The sequence below is a fragment of the Lutra lutra genome, chromosome 1, assembly GCF_902655055.1.
Source record: "Lutra lutra chromosome 1, mLutLut1.2, whole genome shotgun sequence".
NCBI lineage: Eukaryota > Metazoa > Chordata > Mammalia > Carnivora > Mustelidae > Lutra > Lutra lutra.
The window spans coordinates 87,457,948-87,480,919 of NC_062278.1; the positions used below are offsets into that span (position 1 = coordinate 87,457,948).

Consider the following 22,972-nt stretch of genomic DNA (forward strand, 5'->3'; position numbering starts at 1 on the left):
TTGTTGCACAAATAGGTAAAAGCAGTTGTTGACTTGACCAATATCGGGGCAGGAATATTTTATGATTCCAAATTTAGTGAGTGACAAAGGCAAGTCCATTTTATTTTATTAAAGATTTTATTTATTTGATGGAGAGAGAGAGAGTGAGCACTTGCAAAGTGGGCAAAGGGAGAGGGAGAAGCAGGCTTCTAGCTGAGCAGGGACTGGGATCCAGTCCCACATCTAGCTGATGTGGGACTGGATCCCAGGACCCTGGGATCATGACCTGAGTGGAAGGCAGACGCTTAACTGACTGAGCCACCCAGGTGCCCTGCAAGCCCATTTTAACCATGAAACTTTTGACTATCTTTTTTTTTTTTTTAAAGTTCCATGATCACCATTGAAACATACAAATGACAGAAGAAAAGAAAAAGCATATAAAAAGTGTTTGTTATCTAGGCTAACGATGGTCACCATAAAGAGCATCTCTGCCTAATAGCAAATTGACAGAGCAGGCACAACAGGTGGGCTTTTCTTCCCTTCTGCGTGCAAATAGGTTTTTTCCTCCCATACTATGTTTGATTACATTTGTTGAACCCTCAGAGAAAATGCTTACCTTCAAAGTGACATCCTAGGACAGTGCTGTGCAATATCCTTTATGAAGGTTTACTGTGTTTCTTCACATTTATTTTAACTCTTATTTTTAGAAGGAGGATTTTAAGAAGGTCAAGGCAGTATCTTTGTAATTGGATTCCAAGAGTACTTAGCAGGGGTCCATGTATATAAGGGTGTTGAATCATTGTGAACTGGGAATGTGTCCAAGTTCATGCTTAACTGCGAATCCTCTGTTAAATATTTAAAAGTGAAAGCAATCTTTCAAAATAGGCATATAGGCCTGGACAGCATAGAAATCCGTGAACACAGTACCTGGATAAGCAGCAAATGTGGAAACTGGGACCTGGGCTTCTGTTCCTCTGACCTCAGCTGTCTCCTCGAGTCCTTGCCTCTTTAATCGATGTGGTTCTGCTTTCTAACTGGCGGTGACCCCATCCCATCATCTTTGATTTGCTCACGTTGTCCTCCCATGAGCTTGCATGTGGCACATACTTCTGGGACCCAAGTGGCCCCGCCCTGGATTTGCTTCCTTGCTTTGCCTCTAGGAGCTAAAAGACCTTGAACAAGAAATGCCTCTTTCTAAGTTCCACATACCTGTAACTGGGAGACATTAATATCTACTTCAACATGGAAAATGGGTTCACTATGGAGAAGACCCTTGATAAATGTTTGTTTTATCCTGCTGTTTTAAGATTAGTTGTCCCAGTGGATTAGTAAGAAAAGATAAATTTGGGGACAAATGCGGATGGAAGCACCTAGATAGTGCAATATGAGGAAAAAGCAAATCTGGAGGTGAGTATTTTATTTACAAAATTAAACCTAATTTTATTTTTCAAAAATCAACAAGTCCAGGTTCAGATCTGGTTTATCTTTAAAACATGTGTTTTTGGTTTTGCTTCATTTTGTTTTTAACAAACATGCACGTTAATCAGGCATGCCAAAAATCTTTCTCTCTCTAGCCTTCCTTGGAAATGTTTTTTCCATAACACAAACATGGGTGCAAATATTGTCCAAAAACTATTTACATTTTTACCCTCAGAATTATGAACTTTAATATTTATTGAAAGGAAAGACAAACTGTAATGTCTGGTCTTTGGCATTCACATTTGATTCAGCAGTACAATTAAAAACTTGTATTTGTTTTTAAGATAAACACTTTGAAGGAAATTTAATAAATTTTGTTTTCGCTGTGCAAAGGAGCCACTATATCAAAGCATTTAACTGGAGCTGTCGAGTTCCTGCTGGTAGAATATTACTTCCAGCCTATTTATTAGCTTTTCTTCCTGTAGCCCAGTACGTACTCCCCCCACCACCTCCACTGAGTGAAATCACAGAAAGAAAGCAGTTTCTTTTCTCTTCCCACCTCCCTCCCCAGCATCATGCAAGGCAAGGTTCAGCCCCACAAGTCACAATATCTGAATTTACTTTGATTATATTTTGTTCCTTACACTTAATATTTTTTGTATTATAATACTTACTGGGTTATCTAAAATCAACATTGTTGATTTTAAACTCTTAGAACATTGTTGATTTTAAACTCTTATAAAGCCAGACTTTTAGAGGCATTTGAAATAATTCATGAACCATGTCTGAAAAGAGATAATTGCCTCCAGCCTATTCTTTTGCACTTGAAGTAAAAGAATTTTAGGTATCAGCAATTTATTAGAAAATAAGACTTTAGGAGGCCCATATAATTTATTCATGTCTTTTTATATGTTGTAAACAAGGATAGGATACTTTTGACAGGAGCTTATGAACAAATTTTTTTTTTAAAAATATACCCTTTAGTACAGAATAAGTATCAAGGGAGCATTTTAAATGATTCTGGTAGGTTTCTTATGAGCCGACTTTTCAGAAGAATTTTCTATGAAATTTCCTGATTAAAAAAAAATTTAAAGTTGTAGGTTTCAGTTGAGAGAATATGGTTGGCATGTGAGGTAAGATGTTTGTGTTATATGGTTGATGCACAATGTAGAGTGTATGAAAGAACCTCTATCCCACATTTCAGGCAAGATATAAGAGTGCATAGAGAAGAGAGCTTTTCAGAGCAGACAGTGAAAGAAGACATAGTATTCACATAAATTGGTAAGTTGTAAGCAACATATACATAGGCAATGCCAAGTCACAGAATGCAAACAAGATCAATTCGAAATTGTACTGTGATAGCCACACATTTTGGAGAAAAATTCCCAAGCCAGACGAATGTGAATTGGGATGAAAACATAGGCGGTGTACACCACCATAGCAACAATGGTTAGTAAAATGGTATTGAACATGGATTGCTCCCAGGGCTCCAGGACAGCACAGCAGCTAATGATTTGGTATTGATAGTAGAGCCAGGAGAAGTAGTCCTTCACACGCTTGAAATCCATGGTTGGCTCCTTCAAGCTGCAGAAAGTCTGTCCTGTTAACAGATCCGAAGAAAAATAAAATGAGGAACCAAACTCTCCTTAGAGGAACAGACTCTCCTTAGAGTTTCATGATCTCAGCATGTTAAAACCTTTGAAAGAACGTCAATGATCACTGGATGGATTGTCTATATGAATATTATATAGAAATAATTCACAGTATATTAATCATAGGAACTCATAATATTGCCACTATGAATAATAATTACTACTAGGATTAATGGGAGCAATATTATTAATAATATAATATTTATCTAAAAATGATAATTGCCGTGGATAGTCTAGTGAAAATACGTAAAAATCAAGGCTAACCACATTTTCTTTAGCTATGTATGTAAAGAGTGAGAAGTGTGAATATTCTGTTTCCTACAACATGTATTTTGGAAGACGATTTAAAGAATGGTGTGCAGAAAAGAGTTAATGCAGCAAGCCTGAGGATGCTGTCTTTATAAGGGTCTGCTTGCAAGTTTTTGACCCTCAGCTGGCATCCGGGAACTTGGCTTTTGGAATGTTCTCTCTACTCCCTAATGGATAAGGGTGATTCACTATGCCTAAACTGTGCAAACACCATAGTTTTTGGGAATACATGATTTATTTTGGAAGTCTGAAATTTTGGTGATCGTTAGGCAGAGGGTATCCACAGAACCAGCCTGAGTAAGAATCTTGAGACTGAGTCTCTAATGAGCTTCTCTGGGCAGAAATATTGCGTATGTATCACTGTACTTTTTGCTAGTGGAGAAAGCAGCACACTTGGTCTTATCCACTCATGGGAGGCAGAGAGCATCGGAAGCCTGTAAATGGATTTTTTCCAATTCTACCTGTATCTTTCTTCTTTGCTGATCCTGTAGTACAACCTTTCACTGGAACAGTCCTTATTAGTCCGCTGTAAGTGTAAATATATATTCAGCTCTGTGAGTCTTTCTAGTGAGTCACTGAGTATGTGGGAGGTCTTGGGGACCTCTGAAACAAATGGGAAGTCCAAAGTTGGGTGATCATTTGGGTTTTGGGTAGAGAATTTATGAAAACCTTATAAAAATGTTTGTTGGTCCCCAGATAGAATTACACTTACAATCACATGCATATAAAACTTCCTAGTGGGGCGCCTGGGTGGCTCAGTGGGTTAAAGCCTCTGCCTTCGGCTCAGGTCATGATCCCAGGGTCCTGGGATCAAGCCCCGCATCGGGTTCTCTGCTCAGCAGGGAGCCTGCTTCCTCCTCTCTCTCTCTGCCTGCCTCTCTGCCCACTTGTAATCTCTGTCTGTCAAATAAATAAAATCTTTAAAAAAAAAATAAAATAAAACTTCCTAGAAAGAAGGGCATCTATTATTTCTTAAAAAGATTCTTGGGAAGATTCCATAAACTTTCACAGACACTATGGGAATATAAGCTGACCTTTGTGCCCCTTCTACTTACTCCTAAGAATATCATGGTGCCACATCATCTAAGTCCACTTTGACTATGTTTACTATTCAAATCACAGTTAAAGTTTTTGAAGATCATTTCTATCTTCTGACCTAAAAATATCTTTCTTTTCTTTGATTCTCTTTGAGTAAAGAGAAGATGTTTTGCTCCATTAGACTATGTACTCCTCAGGATATGGGGAAAACTTTCATCATCCTAAACCCTGGCCACAAAGATGGTCATAAGTAAATATGTACTGAATGAATGAGTAAATGAATGATGAGTAACCAACTTAAAAAAAAAATTATAGCTCACGACAGTTCCAACCTAAGTAGGATATGGTTAGCTATTGTTGACTTTCGACAGCTTGGCCTTGATAAGTAACTCTTTCTGATAAGGGTAATTTCCACAAAAACTTAAAATAGAAAGTCTTTGTGTTACCAGGTTATGATTATCTATAATAATGGCCAGGATAATCCAAATAAGTAGACAATACAAACTGAAGTCGTCGTACTTTCTTATGAAAAGAAAAGTCAGCCTCCCAACTGTCCTAGAAGCCAGAGTGGGAACTACGTAATTGGATTGAAATGTCTTATGCCTGGTAGGTGGACCTTGATTAAGAAGTCACTTTCAATATTCTTTTTAAGTCCTAGCTCTGGTTGCAGAGAAAGAGCAAGGCCAATAGAGTTAGGTCTCAGAGGGAATGAATGACATAAGTGGTCATTTCAGTGAGCAATATTATCTAAGCAACCAACATTTTCTACTGATAGACCAAAATGGAGAAAATTAGGAGGTATCACTATTTGAGATTTTAGACTGTCCTACTAGACAACTGTATATTTCAAACTAACCTTAATTGTTAAATATCTCACTCATGGCTACCCATATTTGCTTCCTCTTCATTACCTAGATAGGGTTCAGGGTGGCACTGGGTAACCATTCCGGAGTGTGAGAAAACATTCATCAGGTTTCATGTCCAGGCTGTAGGAAAAGGTGGGAGACTGATGGCTCAGACAGGCCCAGACCCTCCCCTTAGGAAGCTGGGTCCAGTTGAGGAGACAGGTAGCAATCAAGTGGTATACACAAATATGTAATTACCAACTACATTATACCTTTAAGGAAAAGAGCATTGTATGAGAGGCTGTGGGAAACCTGATCCAGTCTCAGCAAGTCTTGGAGGAAGAGATGCTTGAGATAAGATCTGAGGGATGACTGTAAGTCATACAGATAAAATGGGTAGTGTGGGGGTGGGGAGAATGGCCAAGAGAGGGATCAACCGATGTTTGTGCAAAAGTTAGAGGTGGGAAGAGGTTTGACAGATGTTTGTGGGGCTCAGGGAATGGAGCCATAGATATATGGGGATGGAGAGTGGGAGTAGGAGAAAACTTAAGAGAAGGGAATGGCCAGAGTTAGGCCAAGCATTGCAGGGCCTATTTGGATGAGCTAAGTACTTTGGCTTTATCCTATGAGTGAAGGGGGCTGTGGTGGGTTTAGGAGAATAAGGCATTAAGTTCATATGGACACATGGCTTTCTCTGCATTCTAAAGCCAAGTTGAAATGATTTTAAAGACCAGACATTTCAAAAAATCTATACTTTGGCTGTCCCAAGGGCGTTACTCATTCAGAATCAACCTTCTACCAAAAATCTGCTTAAAATATTCTGAATACTCTTTTCACTTTTATAAATGAGATAAACTACTCATTTAGAAATATCATTGACTTTTTCTCTCTATATTTTAGCTTTTAAAAATATACATAATTAGTTGCCTGGTCATAGCTTTCTCTTCTATTTTTAATTTTTTTTTTTCAAGTAGTCTCTACACCCAGTGTTGGGTATAGCTTTCTCTTCTAAAATTAGATTTCTTGCTTGAGCAGCCCTGATGGCCACCTTGACTGCAATCCTATGAGAGACCTTGAGCCAGAGGCACACAGCTAAGTTGTGCCAGATTCCTAAGCCACAGAAACTCTGAGATAGTCACTGTTCATTGTTTTCAACTGTTAAAAACCCATCAATCAAACAGGCAAACATTAAATCTGAAGCACACCAACACGCATTACACCAGAGGTGGATACCTGGTAAGACTTCGGTTGTACACTACTACTAATTTAAAGAATCGAGATTTTAAAAGCTTTTCTTTCCTTGCCAGTTTTCCCAGGCCCCTGTGTCACTTCCTACTCTCTCAGGAGCCAGTTCGGACATGCAAAAGTGCTTGTACCATTGGATATTTCTTCTTGATTTGTTAAAGGTTAGTTGACCATAGAGCTGAAGATCCATATCTGGGCTCTCTAGTCTGTTCCATTGATCTATGTGTCTGTTTTTGTGCCAGTGGAAAAGAGACAGTCTCTTCAATAAATGGTTGCTGGGGAAATTGGACAGCTATATACAGAAGAATGAAACCTGACCATTCTCTTACACCACACACAGATAAACTATAAATAGATTAAAGACCTCAATGTGAGGCAGGAATCCATCAAAATTCTAGAGGAGAACATAGGCAGTAACCTCTTCAACATCAACCATAGCAACTTCTTTCAAGACAAATCTCCAAAGGCAAGGGAAACAAAAGCAAAAATGGACTTTTAGGACTTCATCAAGATAAAAAGCTTCTGCCCAGCAAAGGAAATAGTCAACAAAACAAAGAGGCAACCCATGGAATGGGAAAACGTATTTGCAAATGACACTACAGATAAAGGGCTGAATCCAAGATCTATAAAGAACTTCTCAAACTCAACACCCAAAAAAAAACCAAATAAATCAAAAAATGGGCAGAAGACATGTATAGATACTTCTCCAACGTCTTAAGACACACAAATGGCTAACAGACACATGAAAAAATGTTTATCATCATTAGGCATCAGGGAAATTCAAATCAAAACCACATTGAGATACCACCTTATACCAGTGAGAATGGCAAAAATTGACAAGGTAAGAAACAACAAATGTTGGAGAGGTTCTAAAGAAGGGGGAACCCTCTTACACTGTTGGTGGGAATGCAAATTGGTGCAGCCACTTTGGAGAACACTATGGAGTTTCCTCAAAAAATTAAAAATAGAGCTACCCTATGACCCAGCAATTGCACTACTGAGTATTTACCCCAAAGATACAGATGTAGTGAGAAGGGCCACATGCACCCCAATGTTCGTAGCAACAATGTCCATGATAGCCAAACTGTGGAAAGAGCTGAGATGCCCTTCAACAGACGAATGGATAAAGATGTGGTCCATATACACAATGGAATATTACTCAGCCGTCAGAAAGGATGAATACCCAACTTTTGCATCCGCATGGACAGGACTGGAGGAGACTATGCTAAGTGAAATAAATCAAGCAGAGAAAGTCAATTATCATATGGTTTCACTTATTTATGGAGCGTAAGGAATAGCATGGAGGACATTAGGAGAAGGAAGGGAAAAATGAAGTGGGGGGAATTGGAGGGGAAAAGAACCATGAGAGACTATGGACTCTGGGAGGGTTTTAGAGGGGAAGGGAGTGGGAGGATGGGTGAGCCCAGTGATGGGTATTAAGGAGGGCACGGATTACATGGAGCATTGGGTGTTATACGCAAACAGTGAATCATGGAACTTTACGTCAAAAACTAATGATGTACTGTATGGTGATTAACATAACATAATAATAATAATAACAACAATAATAATAAAGTGTTTGTACCACTACATCTTACTTCAGCCTCCTGAAGCCTAAAACTCAATAAAAGGCATTGATTTCTCCCCTCACTTTGGTTCTTTTTTCCCTTATTGATGAAAAGCAATTTTAAAGATGGTTTATTTGTTTCCTGGGTGGGAAGGTAAATATATAAATTAGTCATGGGGAGGAAAATTACAGCATAAGAAATACAGTCAATGATTAACTGTAGTAACTTTGTATGGTGACTACATTTACAGTGCTGAGTGCTGGTGAGTGTGCTGAATCACTGTGTGTATACCTGAAACTAATATAACATTGTATGTCAGCCACACTTTAGCAGAAAAAAATTACTAATGCAGTCAGAAAAAAAAAAGGGAAATAGAATTATAGTAGGTTCCAGAATCTATGTGCATTTTTACAGAATAAAATGGGATAACATTTCATAAAACATTAAAAAAAGGAAAAAGTGAGATGAGAGAGTTGGTTATTATTGTAAACCATCTGTTACAATCTATTGTTAGAATAACACTATATTTAGGTTCTAGATTTGATTAGGTAATATATTTCTGCTTCCTTTTGAGCCCATTTTAAAATTTCCTATGGGACTATATCCAAGATTTAGAAAAGAGAAAGTCTTTAAGAGGAGTAATGTGGGTAGAAGAATTCACTCATTAACGAATACATTTTGAATACTACTGTGTGATTTTTTTCTGAACAGCAATGGCTTCAGAAGGAATCCATCCCCAAAATGGCACTGCAGCCAGGAGATGTTTTTCTAGGCAGCACAGTACACCATGTAACACATGGATTTGGGGTATTTGATGATGCGGGGTGGATGAGGGGTCAGGAATGAGAAACACATGGGGGAAAGGACATGGAAAGATGCTAAGAAGGAAACTAGGAGACTAGGTTGAATTTGGGGAAACAAGATGGCAGAAATGCCATGAAACGAATTACCCATAGGTAACTTAGAACTGGATGAGAGCAAACCTCTTAACATCTTAATTTCTCACAATGAAATTTGGAATTCATTTGCTCACTTCCTTGAAGACCTAATGCCGTATCCCGGCAAAGCTACTCCAACAAAGGACTTAAAATGGTAACTTTACTCAAGCACATAACAGATCTCCTTGTTTTCAGTTGTGTGCTTTGAAAGATGATTTCTATACATGGAAATGAGGGAAAGTGTAGTTTGTTGCCTCTTAAAAAAAAAAAAAAACAAAAAACTTCTCTCTAAATTTGACAATTTTTAAAACCTTCCTAGATCTTTAAGGACACTGTGCTTTTAGGGGCAGCATTGCTTAAGCAGATAGTGATGTGTCTTTGGGAGCCTGCATGGGTATGACTGACAGCTGAGACTGTCAGAGATGGGTACAGCCTTGAGTGAACTGGGAGGGCTGGGAGACCCCGTGGAACACAAAGCAAGTGAAATTCCAAGAAAGAAGTAGGGGGTGAAGCAAAGGGCAGCAGTGTTACCTGGAGGAATGGATGGTGAAGTCTAAGGAAAGGCTTTCCCTGGGCCATTGCTTTAAAAACCTGAGGACCATATGATAATTGACTCCCTCTGCTTGACTTATTTCACTCCGCATAATCTCTTCCGGTCAATTATCATATGGTCTCACTTACTTGTGGAGCATAAGGAATAACATGGAGGACACTGGGAGACGGAGAGGAGAAGTGAATTAGGGGAATCGGACGGGGAGATAAACCATAAGAGACTGTGGACTCTGAGAAACAAACTGAGGGTTTTGGAGGGGAGGAGAGTTGGGGGGTGGGATGAGCCTGGTGGTGGGTATTAAGGAGGGCAGGTATTGCATGGAGCACTGAGTGTGGTGCATAAACAATGAATTTTAGAACACTGAAAAAAATTAAAAAAAAACAAACCTGAGGACCAGTGTGGGACCACATTCTAAGGTGCCTAATGGATTTGATTTATCAGAGTTTCTCTAATAACAACAACAACAAAACAACTTATATATTCAAAGGATCCTTTATAGTTTGGAAAGTGCTTTTATTGTATTTGCATAATGCAGAGTATGGGTTTGGGAATAAAGATAGACGTTGGTTCAAGTCCTGACTCTTCCACACACTGCCTGTATGACCCGGGCCCAGTTACTTAATTGTGCTGGGTCTCAATTTCCTCACCTGTAAAATGGAGACAATAATCCCTACTGTTTAGAATTATTGGAAGGATTAACAGAAATGCAAGCAAAGCATCAATTCAATGGGCTTGTGTATGGAGGAATCACATAGATCGGGAGATCGAGTCTAAGTGGAGAAAACCTTCCCTTCTTCCCTCTGTCCCTTTTGTTTGCTGAAAATAATTACTGACATGCTGGTAATTGCACTAGGAACTGGAGATTCCATGGTAACCATTGTCATTGCCCTTGAGGATTATAATTCAGCTGAGTATATTCCACCAGCATACATTAGAGATAATATTTACCACAAATATTGAGTAGCTAAAGTAAAATTTAGAATGTTAATTAATGACTGGATGAACTGTAGAGATCCCCTAGACCAAATCACTCATTTTAAAGAAAAGGACCAAGTCTATGGGGCTGACATCAAATTGATATTAAATTGGTTGACACTGAAGTTGGTTTGTCAAACCGAATTGAAGTGACTGGACCAGGTCAGGGACACCCTGTGTCTTGGCAATTGACACTGGATGAATGAAAGGAAAATTCCAGTGAAGGTTTTCTGTGGTCTTAAAGGACTCAGAGTTGAGCAAGGACAATGCAATCAGCTGTGTAGGATATCTGGAAGATCTCAGCCCTACCCTCTGTTTCTCCAGACTCTACTCTTCCCTTACTCAAGACTCTTCCCTGAATTCCCACAGATCAGATGCTCCTCTGACCAAATGAGGATATGGATGCCTGTTTATTGCAAATGGTACTGGGAACTGGCAAAAATTAAAGTTCTTGTTTGCGATACACATCTTAGCATGATTTTTACCCATGCCACAATGCGCAAAATAATAAATTGGTTTGTTGTGATTATTGGGGAAGCTCTGATAATTGGCTTTACCAATGGCTTTAGCCAACTTGGCAAAGCAGAGTGTTACTAAGTGGAGGGGAGGAAGAGGGAGAAGGATTATTAGAGTCCTGGGGACACAGGAAGGGACTAAATCCTGAAGGGAATCTAGTGATAGACAGGGACACTGGGGCCCTGGAAAATAATAAGGGCTTGGAAATCCCCTAAGAAGTTATCTCACAATTGATAGGAGAGTTAGTGACTATTTTTTACTTCAGAATGTCACTGCCCTTTTATCAATAGATGATAACTTTTCTCCCCCTCACTAGATTTCTGTATAGTGAGGAAGGAGATAAAATTTCACCTCTTCTCTCAGAATGAACGGAGAGGACTTGGGACTTATGACCCACATTACTCAGGGGCAGGGCTTTGTTCTGGCCTGTATGGACAAGAAAGAACACATAGAGCAACAAGCAAACCCCACGTGTTCCCATGAACCCACATGTATGAGTCATGGAACAAGAGCGTTGTGAAGGGAATGTGGAGGGAAGGAAAGAAAGGACGCCGGGCTTGCTCAGGAAGTTCTGTGTTGTTGTTTTCTGTCCATGATGCCAGTAGGTTAGCAGCTGCACTGAGGGGGAAGCAACAGGTGGTGGGGCAGGCTGGAACTGACCTTGCGGAAATTGCAGGGGCCTGATCTTGCAACCCTCCTCCACCTAAAGAAGGTACTCCAAATTACCAGATTTTCTCAGTGTGAGATTTCCCTTTCTAAACATTAGCTAAAAATAAATCTTCCCTCTTGGGGGCAAAGAAAAAACAAAACAAAACAAAACAAAAACAAACCCCCAAAAACAAAAAACAAACCCCTAACACATTTTGGGTTAAATTTACTCCTAAAATGCCAGAATCTAGGGCTGAGGAAAAAAGTCAGAAGGCTCTGTAATTGATTTGGTTAATTCCTTTCTGACTTATTTTGGAACTTTGCATCAATCACTCAGCGTGTGTGTGTGTGTGTGTGTGTGTGAGCTTCATACTTGGAAACTGAAAATCTGAGATGTGAAAAAAGTGTCCCGCCTGCTGCAGAGGGAGATGCTGTATCTAAAAAGAGACTGTGTCTGTACTCAGAAGTAGATTTCTTTGGAAAGAACTCAATATGATTTACTCAGGTTCAAGCCTTCCTTTAAGTAATTCATTTTTATTTTTATTTTTCTTAAAGATTTTATTTATTTATTTGTCAGAGAGAGAGAAAGAGAGAGAGAGCGCACAAGCAGGGGAAGCAGGAAGCAGAGGGAGAAGCAGGCTCCTTGCTGAGCAGGGAGCCCAATTGGGGGACTCAATCCCAGGACCCTGGGATCATAACTTGAGCCTAAGGCAGCCGCCTAGCTAACTGAGCCCCCCAGGGGTCCCTAGGTAATTCATTTTTAAAAGAGCAGAGTGATTTCCTCCCAAAGGGTACTGTTTGACAAGAGGGAGGGATAAAAAAGTAAATTTAGAGCAGAGAAGACTGGTTAGCATTACCCCAGCCAATGGATCAAGGCCAAGATTGATAGTGATAAATGCTGTTGATGGTATGTATCCATGATATCATGGCATGAAAATGGCACTTTGCCTCTGTAGTCTTCCCCCAAATAACCCACAACCTCAGTGTAATCATGAGAAAAAAACATCAGACAAAATTCCAATAGAGTACATCCTGCAAAACACCTGATCAGTACTCCTTAAAAATCTCAAGGTCATCAGAAGCAAGCAAAGTGTGAGAAACTGTCACAGCTCAAAGGAGCCTATGGAAATGTGACAACTAGATGTAATGTGTTATCCTGGATGGAATCCTGTAATAGAAAAAAAGGAAATTAGGTAAAAGCTAAGGAAATATGAATAAAGTATTGGCTTTACTTAATAGTGTATCAACATTGACTCATTAATTGTAACACATGTCATACTAATGTAAGATTTTTTTTTTAAAGACTTTATTTATTTATTTGACAGACAGAGATCACAGGTAGGCAGAGAGGCAGGCAGAGAGAGAGGGAGAAGCAGGTTCCCTGCTGAGCAGAGAGCCCGATGTGGGGCTCAATCCCAGGACCCTGGGATCATGACCTGAGCCGAAGGCAGAGGCTTTAACCCACTGAGCCACCCAGGCGCCCCTAATGTAAGATCTTAATAGGAGAAACTGGGTGCAGGGTATGTGGAAACTCTCTGTACTATTTTTTCAATATTTCTCTAAGTCTAAAGCTGTTCTAAACAATATGGTCTATTAATTTTTTGAAGGCAAAATAATAATTAGGAAAGTCTTGAAAGGTCCAGAGTTCTCCCTATTCTAAACTTCAGTGAACTAAACTCTGTTCTTCTGGGAACATCTTGCCAATAACTCTGAACATAGTTAAATAATACCCTTTCATAAAGGAGCGACTCTCATTTTTGAACAGAATATAGAGGGAAAGTACATTTTGCATCGTGATCCAGAGTACACATATGCACACAGCTCTATGACTGAAACAAATCTCTCAAAGGATTACTCTACAGTGCATGCTACTTTCTTTTCTATTCTGCTCTATTTGACTTGATTTAATTCTACTGCATTCTATGTTATTCTCTTAAGTCATTACAAAATATCCCAATTGCGAGCTACACCAGATATAACCTACAGTTGGAAACACCCAGCTTTAAGGCTTAACTCAAGTGCCAGCTACTTTAAGATGCCTCTGTACTGACCAATATGGCAGCCACTAGTCACATGGGGCAATTTAAATATTTAGTGCTCAGTAGCCACATGTAGCTCATGGCTCCCATATTGGACAGCATGGATAGAGAACATTTCCATCACGGCAGCAAATTTTATTGGGCAGCGCTATGGATTCTCTCCATATCTTGCTTGGACTAATGAAATAGCCTACAAACCTATCTTCTTTTCACCTTACAATCTTCCATCCTGATTTTGGAATTAACTTTCTAAAATCACAGATTAATTTCTTTGCTTGAAACCCTTCAATGGTTCTCCATTTACTATGATATGAAATATTCCTTGAAAGTCCTTCACGATTTCATTTTTCTACCTCTCCTGCAGCAAATCTGAACTCTCCTGCTAAATTCCATTCACTGTTAAGATTCCATGCTTTTGTTCATCTTTCTTTTTTTTTTTTTCTAGAAATGATCTTGTGCCCTTTTTCTTCTAGATAAAGTCCTGTTTACTTTCAGGACCTAGCTCCTGTAGTCTCTCTTCTATGAAATATTCTCAGAAAATTACCCTTCCTGAGGAAAATATATTGCTTTTGTTTATGTGTTTTAATTGGAGCAATGTCTCAGCACTTATACCATATTATAACTAGCCATGTACAGTCTGTTTCTTTACTAGACTATGAGGACTACATGCCCCGGTCATCTCTTTATCTCCAGTGCCTGGAATGGGGGATCCTTGCATGCTGGCTGGTGAGCTGGTTGGCTGGCTGACTGAATTGTAAGTGGGATGAGGGCAGGGAATGCGCTTATACTTATTTAATATTTCCATAACACAGTGTGGGCTACATTAAAAGTACTTATGAATTCTCATTGTCTGTTCTCAGGCAAAGAGTTTTAGGCAGATTGTTTTTTTGCAAATTCAGTACAATCTGTCTTTTTGTAGGAAGGAAAGAAGCTGGTACTAAATTTTTCTTTCAATGTAACAAATGCTTTTTTTTTTCCTTCTCATACTGTTAAAAGTTCATGGACTCTGGGGAGAATAAAAAAAGTACTTGTGAAGTGGTTTTAAAGCTCATTAAAATGGCTTTTACAAGTGCTTACTCTAGGTGGGTAGTAATTTAAGATTGGTAGGTAGAAAATTGTTCTAATAGAGAAAAATCCCAGGATGGGAACATCTGGAGACCTGAATTGTGTTGTAGCTTTATTCTTTTCTATTCATTCATTCATTCATTCATTCATTCATTCATTCATTTTGCTTCATGTTCCTGAACAAGTTCCAAAATCTTCTGGGCCCCAGTCTCTCTGTAAAATTAAGATAATCATAATTGCCTTTATGTGTCTCAGTGATGCGGCAGGGAATGTAGGGGTAAGTTGTGAGTTCTTTAGAAGTCATAATCACGGTCCTAGAAGTGTTTGTTGTTTCTTGTGAATTGGTACACCTTTAAACTACTTGCAAGATTTTTCCAAAGTTATAGAGTCAAGGAGTCTTTGTGAAATAACGGTTACCTATAATGGAGTGCTGTGTATATTTTATAAGGAAAAAACCTCAACCCTTATTATGTTCGCTAATTGAATTGTCTAGTAATGTTTTTGAAAAAATAAAACAACACATGTATAAAGTGATTACCACAAACCACTACTTGAGAGGCATTCCAATCTCTAAGCATGTTTTCAAATGCGTCTTGGGCAGGGCGACCACATACAATTGTGTGAGCTGTGCCTGCACAATCTTATGTAATAGTTCTTATCTTGGGGACCTAATTGCAAGCTGCTGCTTTATGTGAACACAGTTTGATTCACAAAGATACAAAGTTCCTACAATTAATGGCAAAACCTCATATTGTATCTATGTAAGAATAAGGCATAATAGCAGTTTATTGGTTTCCCACTTTCCACATATCTTGCTCTAAGTTTTCTGCAGATGACTCCAGTGTTTTCTGCACCTCGCAGAAAGTTCCATCCTTGCTTAACATTTTCCTGTGAATTTCTTTTCCATCTTAGAATACTCTCCAGCCATCCTTTGCCAACCAATGCCTTATGCTGATATCAGGGTTAATATTAGAAGTCAGACCAGAAGTGATGGATTTGAATAATTCTGGGCTTCTCAGAGAGGAGGAAAGAAACAATTGTAAGCCAAAGCCTGTTACCATTTTGGGCAATTAAGCTACTCTAAATTGTCTAATCGTTTACTTAGAACTGAGTTACTGAAATAATGTACTAAAAGGAAAAAGTCTCACCAAGAATTTTAGCCATGTTTTTGTTGGTGCAGTGTTGGTTTGAATTATATGCAAGAGCAGATTTTTTTTTTTTGTGGCTATCTGAACCGAACTTATTGCCTCCAGTTGTCACTGACACTAACAAAAGCAGAGAAAACATGTATTTCTAGCCCAATTATCAACTGAGATCGCTGGGCAACATGGCATGTGTTAAATAACTGTAATTTCAAAGTAATCCTTGTTGTTTGGCATCTTCCAATAGGTTCCAGAGGGATTTAGGGATTAAGGACTTCTGCTTGGGAAAGAAAATTTGGAATTTGACTTCAACAGAAAATTTCATAATAGTTTAAGAAATACGAAGTTCACATTAGATCAGTCTCTATGTTGTGTAGCTCTCAAAAAGAAGATAAATATTTTGAAACTAAAAAAGAGCAGTAAGTACATTAGTGTTGAGTAGATATCATGAATCAGAAGAGAAATTTGTAACCAGCAGGATGATATATCTTGTGTTGTTCCTGGTGTCCTTTCATTTGCTCATACAGAAAAAGAACAAGGACCCCTGTTTATTTCTGCCAAAACTGGAGTGGAGAGTAGGGCTTCTGAGCCAAGCTTTTAACTAGAATGTCATTTCTTAAGGTGAACCTCATTATTACTATTTTATTAAAGAAGAAGAAACCCTGTTATCCTGTAATGAAGGAAAGAGGAAAGAGTATTGCTTCTGGGTGGTTTTTTCCTTCTGAAGATACTATTCTCAAGATCTGCCAGTTGTTTTTAGAGGTAAAATGTAAACAGAGTTGCAGAATTAACAGTGGCCTTAAAGTCTTTATAAATAATTTTTTAAAAATCATTAAATGTACACACATGTTAAAGCAGCATTATTCACAATAACCATAAGGTGGAAGCAACTAAAATTTCCACTGGTAGATGAATAAATGGCTGAATAATAATGTAGTAGATACATATAATGGAATATTATTCATCCCTGAAAAGGAAAGAAGTTCTGACACAGGCTACAGCATGGATAACTCCAGGATATTATGCCAAGTGAAATAAGCCAGTCACAAAAAGACAAATGCTGTATGACTTCACTTACAGGAGTAGTCAGGCTCATAGAAACAAAGTAGAATGGTGGTCTTACCAGGAGCTAGTGGAAGGGGGAAGGTGGGAGTTGTTCAATGGGTATGAAATTTCAGTTTTGCAAGATGAAAACATTCCCAAAACTGGTTGCACAGCAATGTGCAATACTTAACACTACTGAGCTCTATATTTAAACATGGTTAATATTTAACATATTTAAAAATGGTCAAGATGGCAAATTTTTATGTTACATGCAGTGCGTTTTACTGCAATTAAAAATTTTAAATGTCAATGAGTAACTCTAAACATTATGGAGGACTGAAATTTAAAAATACAGTTTAGTCGCCTGGCTAGCTCAGTCGGTAGAGCATGAGACTCTAAAAAATACAGTTTAACAGTATGAACAGGGCTGGCTTAATGGGTTAAGCCTCTGCCTTAGGCTCAGGTCATGATCCCAGGGTCCTGGGATCAAGTCCCTCATTGGGCTCTCTGCTCAGCACGGAATCTGCTTTTCCCTCTCCCTCTGACCCTCCACCTATTCATGCTTGTTCTCTTGTTCTCTCTCTCTCAAATAATAAAATCTTTAAAAAAATAAAATAGTCTGAACAATATATATATATATTTTTTCATTTTCACACACACACATATATTTTATATATATATATTTTACATTGAGATTCTCAATTTGTAGTGGGGCATGACTAGCTGACCAAAATCACATAGATGTACCATCCAAAGCTGAGTAAACAAATAACCCCAAATGTCTTCAAATAATAATTCTGAAGTCCCAGTGGGTTTCTCTTCTTGACTTTCTTAGGATACAAGAGGAAAACTGGGAATTGCCAAACTACAAAGAACCTTCTGAGAAGAGGGATGACATGTTTACCTGTGTTGTTCTCATCAGTGAAATTCAGTATATAGAATACAGTATTTGTGGGAATTGTAAATTCTATGATATGCTTATTCGTTTTTGACAGTGATGTGAAATATGGGGTTTATAAGACATCAGTGCCTGGAGCACTTGAAAAGGAGTAAGAGTGGAAAAGTAGTTAAACTGTTTGGCTGAAACTTTTCTACTGTCATTACAAAGCCCTTTCTAGGTAATTGTATTCCGTGCACGCCGTAACAGTTTTGCCTTTGTCTTTTCTTCCCCAGCTTTTGGCCATCAAACCCACAATTTGATAAAGGAATTACGTGTTTACTATTTGTTTCTGAGGACTTTGTTTTCTTAGGAGCTAGAAGTCTGACCATGAAAATTTAAGCCTTTATCTCATCCTATCTATTGTCATTATATTTGATGTGTCTTCAGAAACAGAAAACTTATTTTTAAGGAAGAATTAGAGGCTGAAGAATGTGAGTTACTATAATAATACTGATTTGTCACCATCATACCCGCTGAGTACTTGCTCCCAGAGTTCTGTCAATGGAAATCTGTTTGATAGGTAGCTGGTCAACAAAGATACTTCCAGGAGTATGTTCTAATAGTAGTTTTCTTTGCAATTTTAATTTTTTGATAGCATTGAATATTTGCTCATAAAACTTTTTTGGTTTTGTTTAATTTCCATCCTTCCTCCTCCTTCTCATTCTTCTGGTTTATTTTTCACTTCTTATTACACTGTTTGGAGTGCTTCTGGTGATGAGTTCACTGTTTTTCTTATTTTGGTGACCAGTAACAATGAATTCCCATAGGCATGATTTTTGTGACAGTGGTCATATTGTCTGTTGCTTTTTCACTGTCCTCAACTGAGCTGCTTCTGTGTCTCAGTTATTACTGCTTTTAGGCAAATGAGTGGAAATCTAGGCTGACTCCAAGAGTCATGGAAATACACTTAGCTTTGTTTAGGTGTTTTCTCTGCCAAGGCCCAGAGCAGGGGGCACCTCCCTAGTGGGTTGGTTGGCATTCTAGGTCAGCTAGTTTCTGGTGTAAGGAATAAAGGGAGAAGAGGAGGAGGGAAGAAAGGAAAGACAGGTGTTTATAGAGTCATGTCAAAACATGTTGTTGCTTTTAGGCAATTAAATTCTCTAAATCTTATGATCTTGTACTTAAAATTGAGTTACTTAAATGATATACTAAAAGAAAAAGTCTCACTGGCCATTTAGCCAAATGGATTTCTCATTCTCCTAGCAAGAACAGCATAGGCATATTATTGTTGACTTCATTTTCTTTCACCTGTTCCCAAGTACATGGCTACCTTGCATGATTCTAGTGAAAAGTGGACAAGTGCTGAGCTCCAGGCTTGTTCTTTTAAATGGGTAACAACTGTTTGTTTCCTAAGACTTTGTTGATTTTCAAGTAAATGTGGGAAGGCTAATGGCAACTGGGTATATTAAGAAAAATTTTTTCAGCTGGCAGATTTTATAACTAATTTAACTATAGGCCTAAATTAGGTGAGATAAAATGTTCTTTTCTCTCTTTGAATAAATGTGAGCTGGCCGGTCAAGAATACCAGAGGGAATCTCCCAAGACATAAGCGTATTTGAATTAAGAAAAGAGTGGACATTCCTTAAGAAATCAAAAATAGAGCTACCCTATGATCCTGCAATTGCACTACTGGGTATTTACCCCAAAGATACAGATGTAGTGAAAAGAAGGGCCATCTGTACCCCAACTTCATAGCAGCAATGATCACAGTTGCCAAACTGTGGAAAGACTAAGATGCCCTTCAACAGATGAATGGATAAAGAAGATATGATCCATATAAATATAATGGAGTATTATGCCTCCATCAGAAAGGATGAATACCCAACTTTTGTATCAACGTGGACGGGATTGGAAGAGATTATGCTGAGTGAAATAAGTCAAGCAGAGTCAATTATCATATGGTCTCACTTACTTGTGGAGCGTAAGGAATAACACAGAGGACATTGGGAGATGGAGAGGAGAAGTGAGTTGGAGGAGATCGGAGGGAGAGACAAACCATGAGAGACTGTGGACTCTGAGAAACAAACTGAGGGTTTTGGAGGGGAGGGGGGTGGGGGGTTGGGTGAGCCTGGTGGTGGCTATTAAGGAGGCCACATGTTGCATGGAGCACTGGGTGTGGTGCATAAACAATGAATTTTGGAACACTGAAAAAATAAATAAATAAAACTTAAAAAATATATATATATCATATTAGGTTGAATGGGGAATCCCAAAGAGATATGCCCACATCTTGGAACTTGTGAATATGACCTTATTTAAGGGGAAAGGGTCCTTGTAGCTATAATTATGTTATGAATCCCAGCATGGGAGGTGCAGAGGAAAAACTTACGTAAAGCCTTTGGAAGGAGTGTGGCCCAGGTAATACGGTGATTTCAGACTTCTAGCCTCCAGAGCTACCTAGAGAATACATTTCTCTTGTTTTAAGCCACCAATGTTATAGTACTGTGTTATACCAGGCCTAGGAAACAAATTCAGATTTCTTTAAAAACACTGGAATTTTATAATATGAAATGCTTTTCAGGGAACAGAAATAACATTTATTAAGTACACTGTGACATGTACTGGCTAGATGCTTAACTTAAGGGACTTCTATTTTAAGGATGAAGAAACTGAGGGCAAAAGTCTCACAGCGAACACATGTGGAGCTGGGTGAGAATCTCGCCGAGAGACAGTGTGTATGGTGAGTAGTGATGAGCTCTGGCCCTGAATCATATCTGGGTTTGACCATGGCTAAGTTACTCAACCACTCTGACTCAGTTTCCTCAAGTGGGAATTAGAAATCATAACAGAACTTCATTCCTAAGATTTCTGGGAAGATTAAAAAATATAAGGTATTTACTATAATGCGTATGAAGAGCTAAGTGAATATTAAGTATTATGATTACTACATGCTGTTCTATACACTACATTACTACACACTGCACACTCTATTAATATTACTAATCATTGCCTTAGTTATGGATACCAGGTATAGATGAAAAGAAAATAAGCTCATCTTGAAGACGAGGCATCTGAACTTTATCAGTTATTCAATTAGAGGCCACTTTTAGAGATATTCTTTTTTTTTAAGATTTTATTTATTTATTTGATGGCCAGAGATTACAAGTAGGCAAAGAGAGAGAGGAAGAGAAGCAGGCTTCCCATCGACCGGAGAGCCCGATGTGGGGCTCAATCCCAGGACCCCCGGATCATGACCTGAGCCGAAGGCAGGGGTTTTAACTCACTGAGCCACCCAGGTGCCCCTAGAGATATTCTTCTTCAGTATGTTTATTCAGTTCTGGTGTGGCTGTCATTAAGGAGGTAAAAAAATATATCACTTCATTTTAAAGATGAGAAACTGAAGTTCATTAACTTTTGCACCTTGCTTATTGCCAAAGCCAAAGCTGAATCAACAATGAGTTTCGGTCCCAGGACCTTCTCACTCCAAGCAGCCTTCCTATCACGTCATGCTTGAGAGTGCTGCACAAATGCTAAGTGTCCAATAAGTGTTTCTGACTTAGTAAAACAGGCCTCATTATTAATAACTTTAAAATAATATTGGAGTTTCCCAATCTGTTTAAAATGACATTTTTGCCAGCCATTTCAGAACTACAAATCTCTTAACACATTGTGGCAAAGGGAAGGATTAAGAAACAATCAGTTCAGAAGGTAAATCTATTTCTTTTTGTCCCCACCCCTACTCTGTTTCCCATTTTCCCATAGATCTCATCAAAGTGGTCACGCAATTAGTGGTAATCTAAGTTGTTTTCATTTTATTTCCTTTTCTTACTTTCTTTTCTTTTTTTATTTTTATTTTATTTTATTAAAATATTTTATTTATTTATTTGACAGACAAAGATCACAAGTAGGCAGAGAGGCAGGCAGAGAGAGAGGAGGAAGCAGGCTCCCCGCTGAGCAGAGGGCCCGATGTGGGGCTCGATCCTGGGACGTGGGATCATGACCTGAGCTGAAGGCAAAGGCTTTAACCCACTGAGCCGCCCAGGTGCCCCTTTTTCTTACTTTCTTAAGAATAAAAGAAACAGAAAGAAAATGAATGTCCTATTACAAGCACGGGTCATCCTCACTTTCACTACTTATATTTTTGAAAGAAAAATGTTTTCATTTTCTCGTATTTCTCAATTTGTCCTGTTTAATTACGTACTTATTAAAACTTACTACTCTCTTATATCAAAGGTCTTCCAGGATAAGATGCCACTTCATTTAAATAAAAGATGAAGGACTCTGAAACAGAAGCAGCCTTTAACCAGAAGTCCCATAAATAAGAAAGGAGCTGGCATTACGCAGTCTTGGCCCCGGCACTTGTTCTGGGCTTGGCCAGAGGTTCTTTTTTTTTTTTTTAAAGATTTTATTTATTTATTTGTCAGGGACAGAGGGAGTGAGAGCGAGCGAGCACAGGCAGACAGAGAGGCAGGCAGAGGCAGAGGGAGAAGCAGGTTCCCTGCCCAGCAAGGAGCCCGATGTGGGACTCAATCCCAGGACGCTGGGATCATGACCTGAGCCGAAGGCAGCCGCTTAACCAACTGAGCCACCCAGGCGTCCCTTGGCCAGAGGTTCTTAAACTAGAGGCCAAGCACTTGGTGGTGGGGTGCATCTAGAAACCCCTTGAGATGTTTGCAAATTTTGCATAAACATTTTTCTGCACACACTTCAAAGGAACTTGTGATTTCTGAAGCTAAGAACCGCTGTTTCAAGACCTCATTACTAAAGCTAATTGCCACATTTTATTCCTTTGTATCATCTTAAATGCCATTCTGATATCAAGAGTATAATGTTTGTTGGTTGCTTAAGTGAGATGTTGTTAAAGATGTCATCTTGTCATCAAAAGGGTCAGATTTCTAAAAGTGAGACTCCATGATATAATCAGAAGAATTTACCAGCCTAGGAGGGTTCAGATCCTGGTTCTTGCCTTTGTGCCTCTGTGGAATGATCCTGTGTGGTTTACTTCTCTTCTCTGGGTTGCTGTTTCTTCATCTGTGAAATAAAGATTTGGATTAATCCAAAGTTGCCTTCAAACTTCAAAATAGTTCTGTTACATGTAAAGGTTATGGAACCTCCTG

The 22,972-nt window shown here is 38.7% G+C and overlaps 1 protein-coding gene across 2 annotated transcripts in view; it reads right to left on the reverse strand.

The window, feature by feature from the left end:
* Nucleotides 1-1,629: 1,629 nt before the first annotated feature.
* Nucleotides 1,630-22,972, reverse strand: part of SPTSSB (serine palmitoyltransferase small subunit B) — a 32,992-nt gene continuing 11,649 nt past the window's right edge. The window contains exons 2-4 of one of the 2 annotated variants that reach the window (XM_047729498.1): nt 22,790-22,886; nt 12,729-12,853; nt 1,630-2,998 (exon numbers count right to left, since the gene is read on the reverse strand). In XM_047729498.1, the coding sequence (XP_047585454.1) occupies nt 2,736-2,966 (231 nt within the window). In that variant the 5' untranslated portion in view covers nt 2,967-2,998; nt 12,729-12,853; nt 22,790-22,886 and the 3' untranslated portion in view covers nt 1,630-2,735. The remainder of the gene's footprint in view (nt 2,999-12,728; nt 12,854-22,789; nt 22,887-22,972) is intronic. The other variant, XM_047729492.1, reaches the window with a different exon arrangement.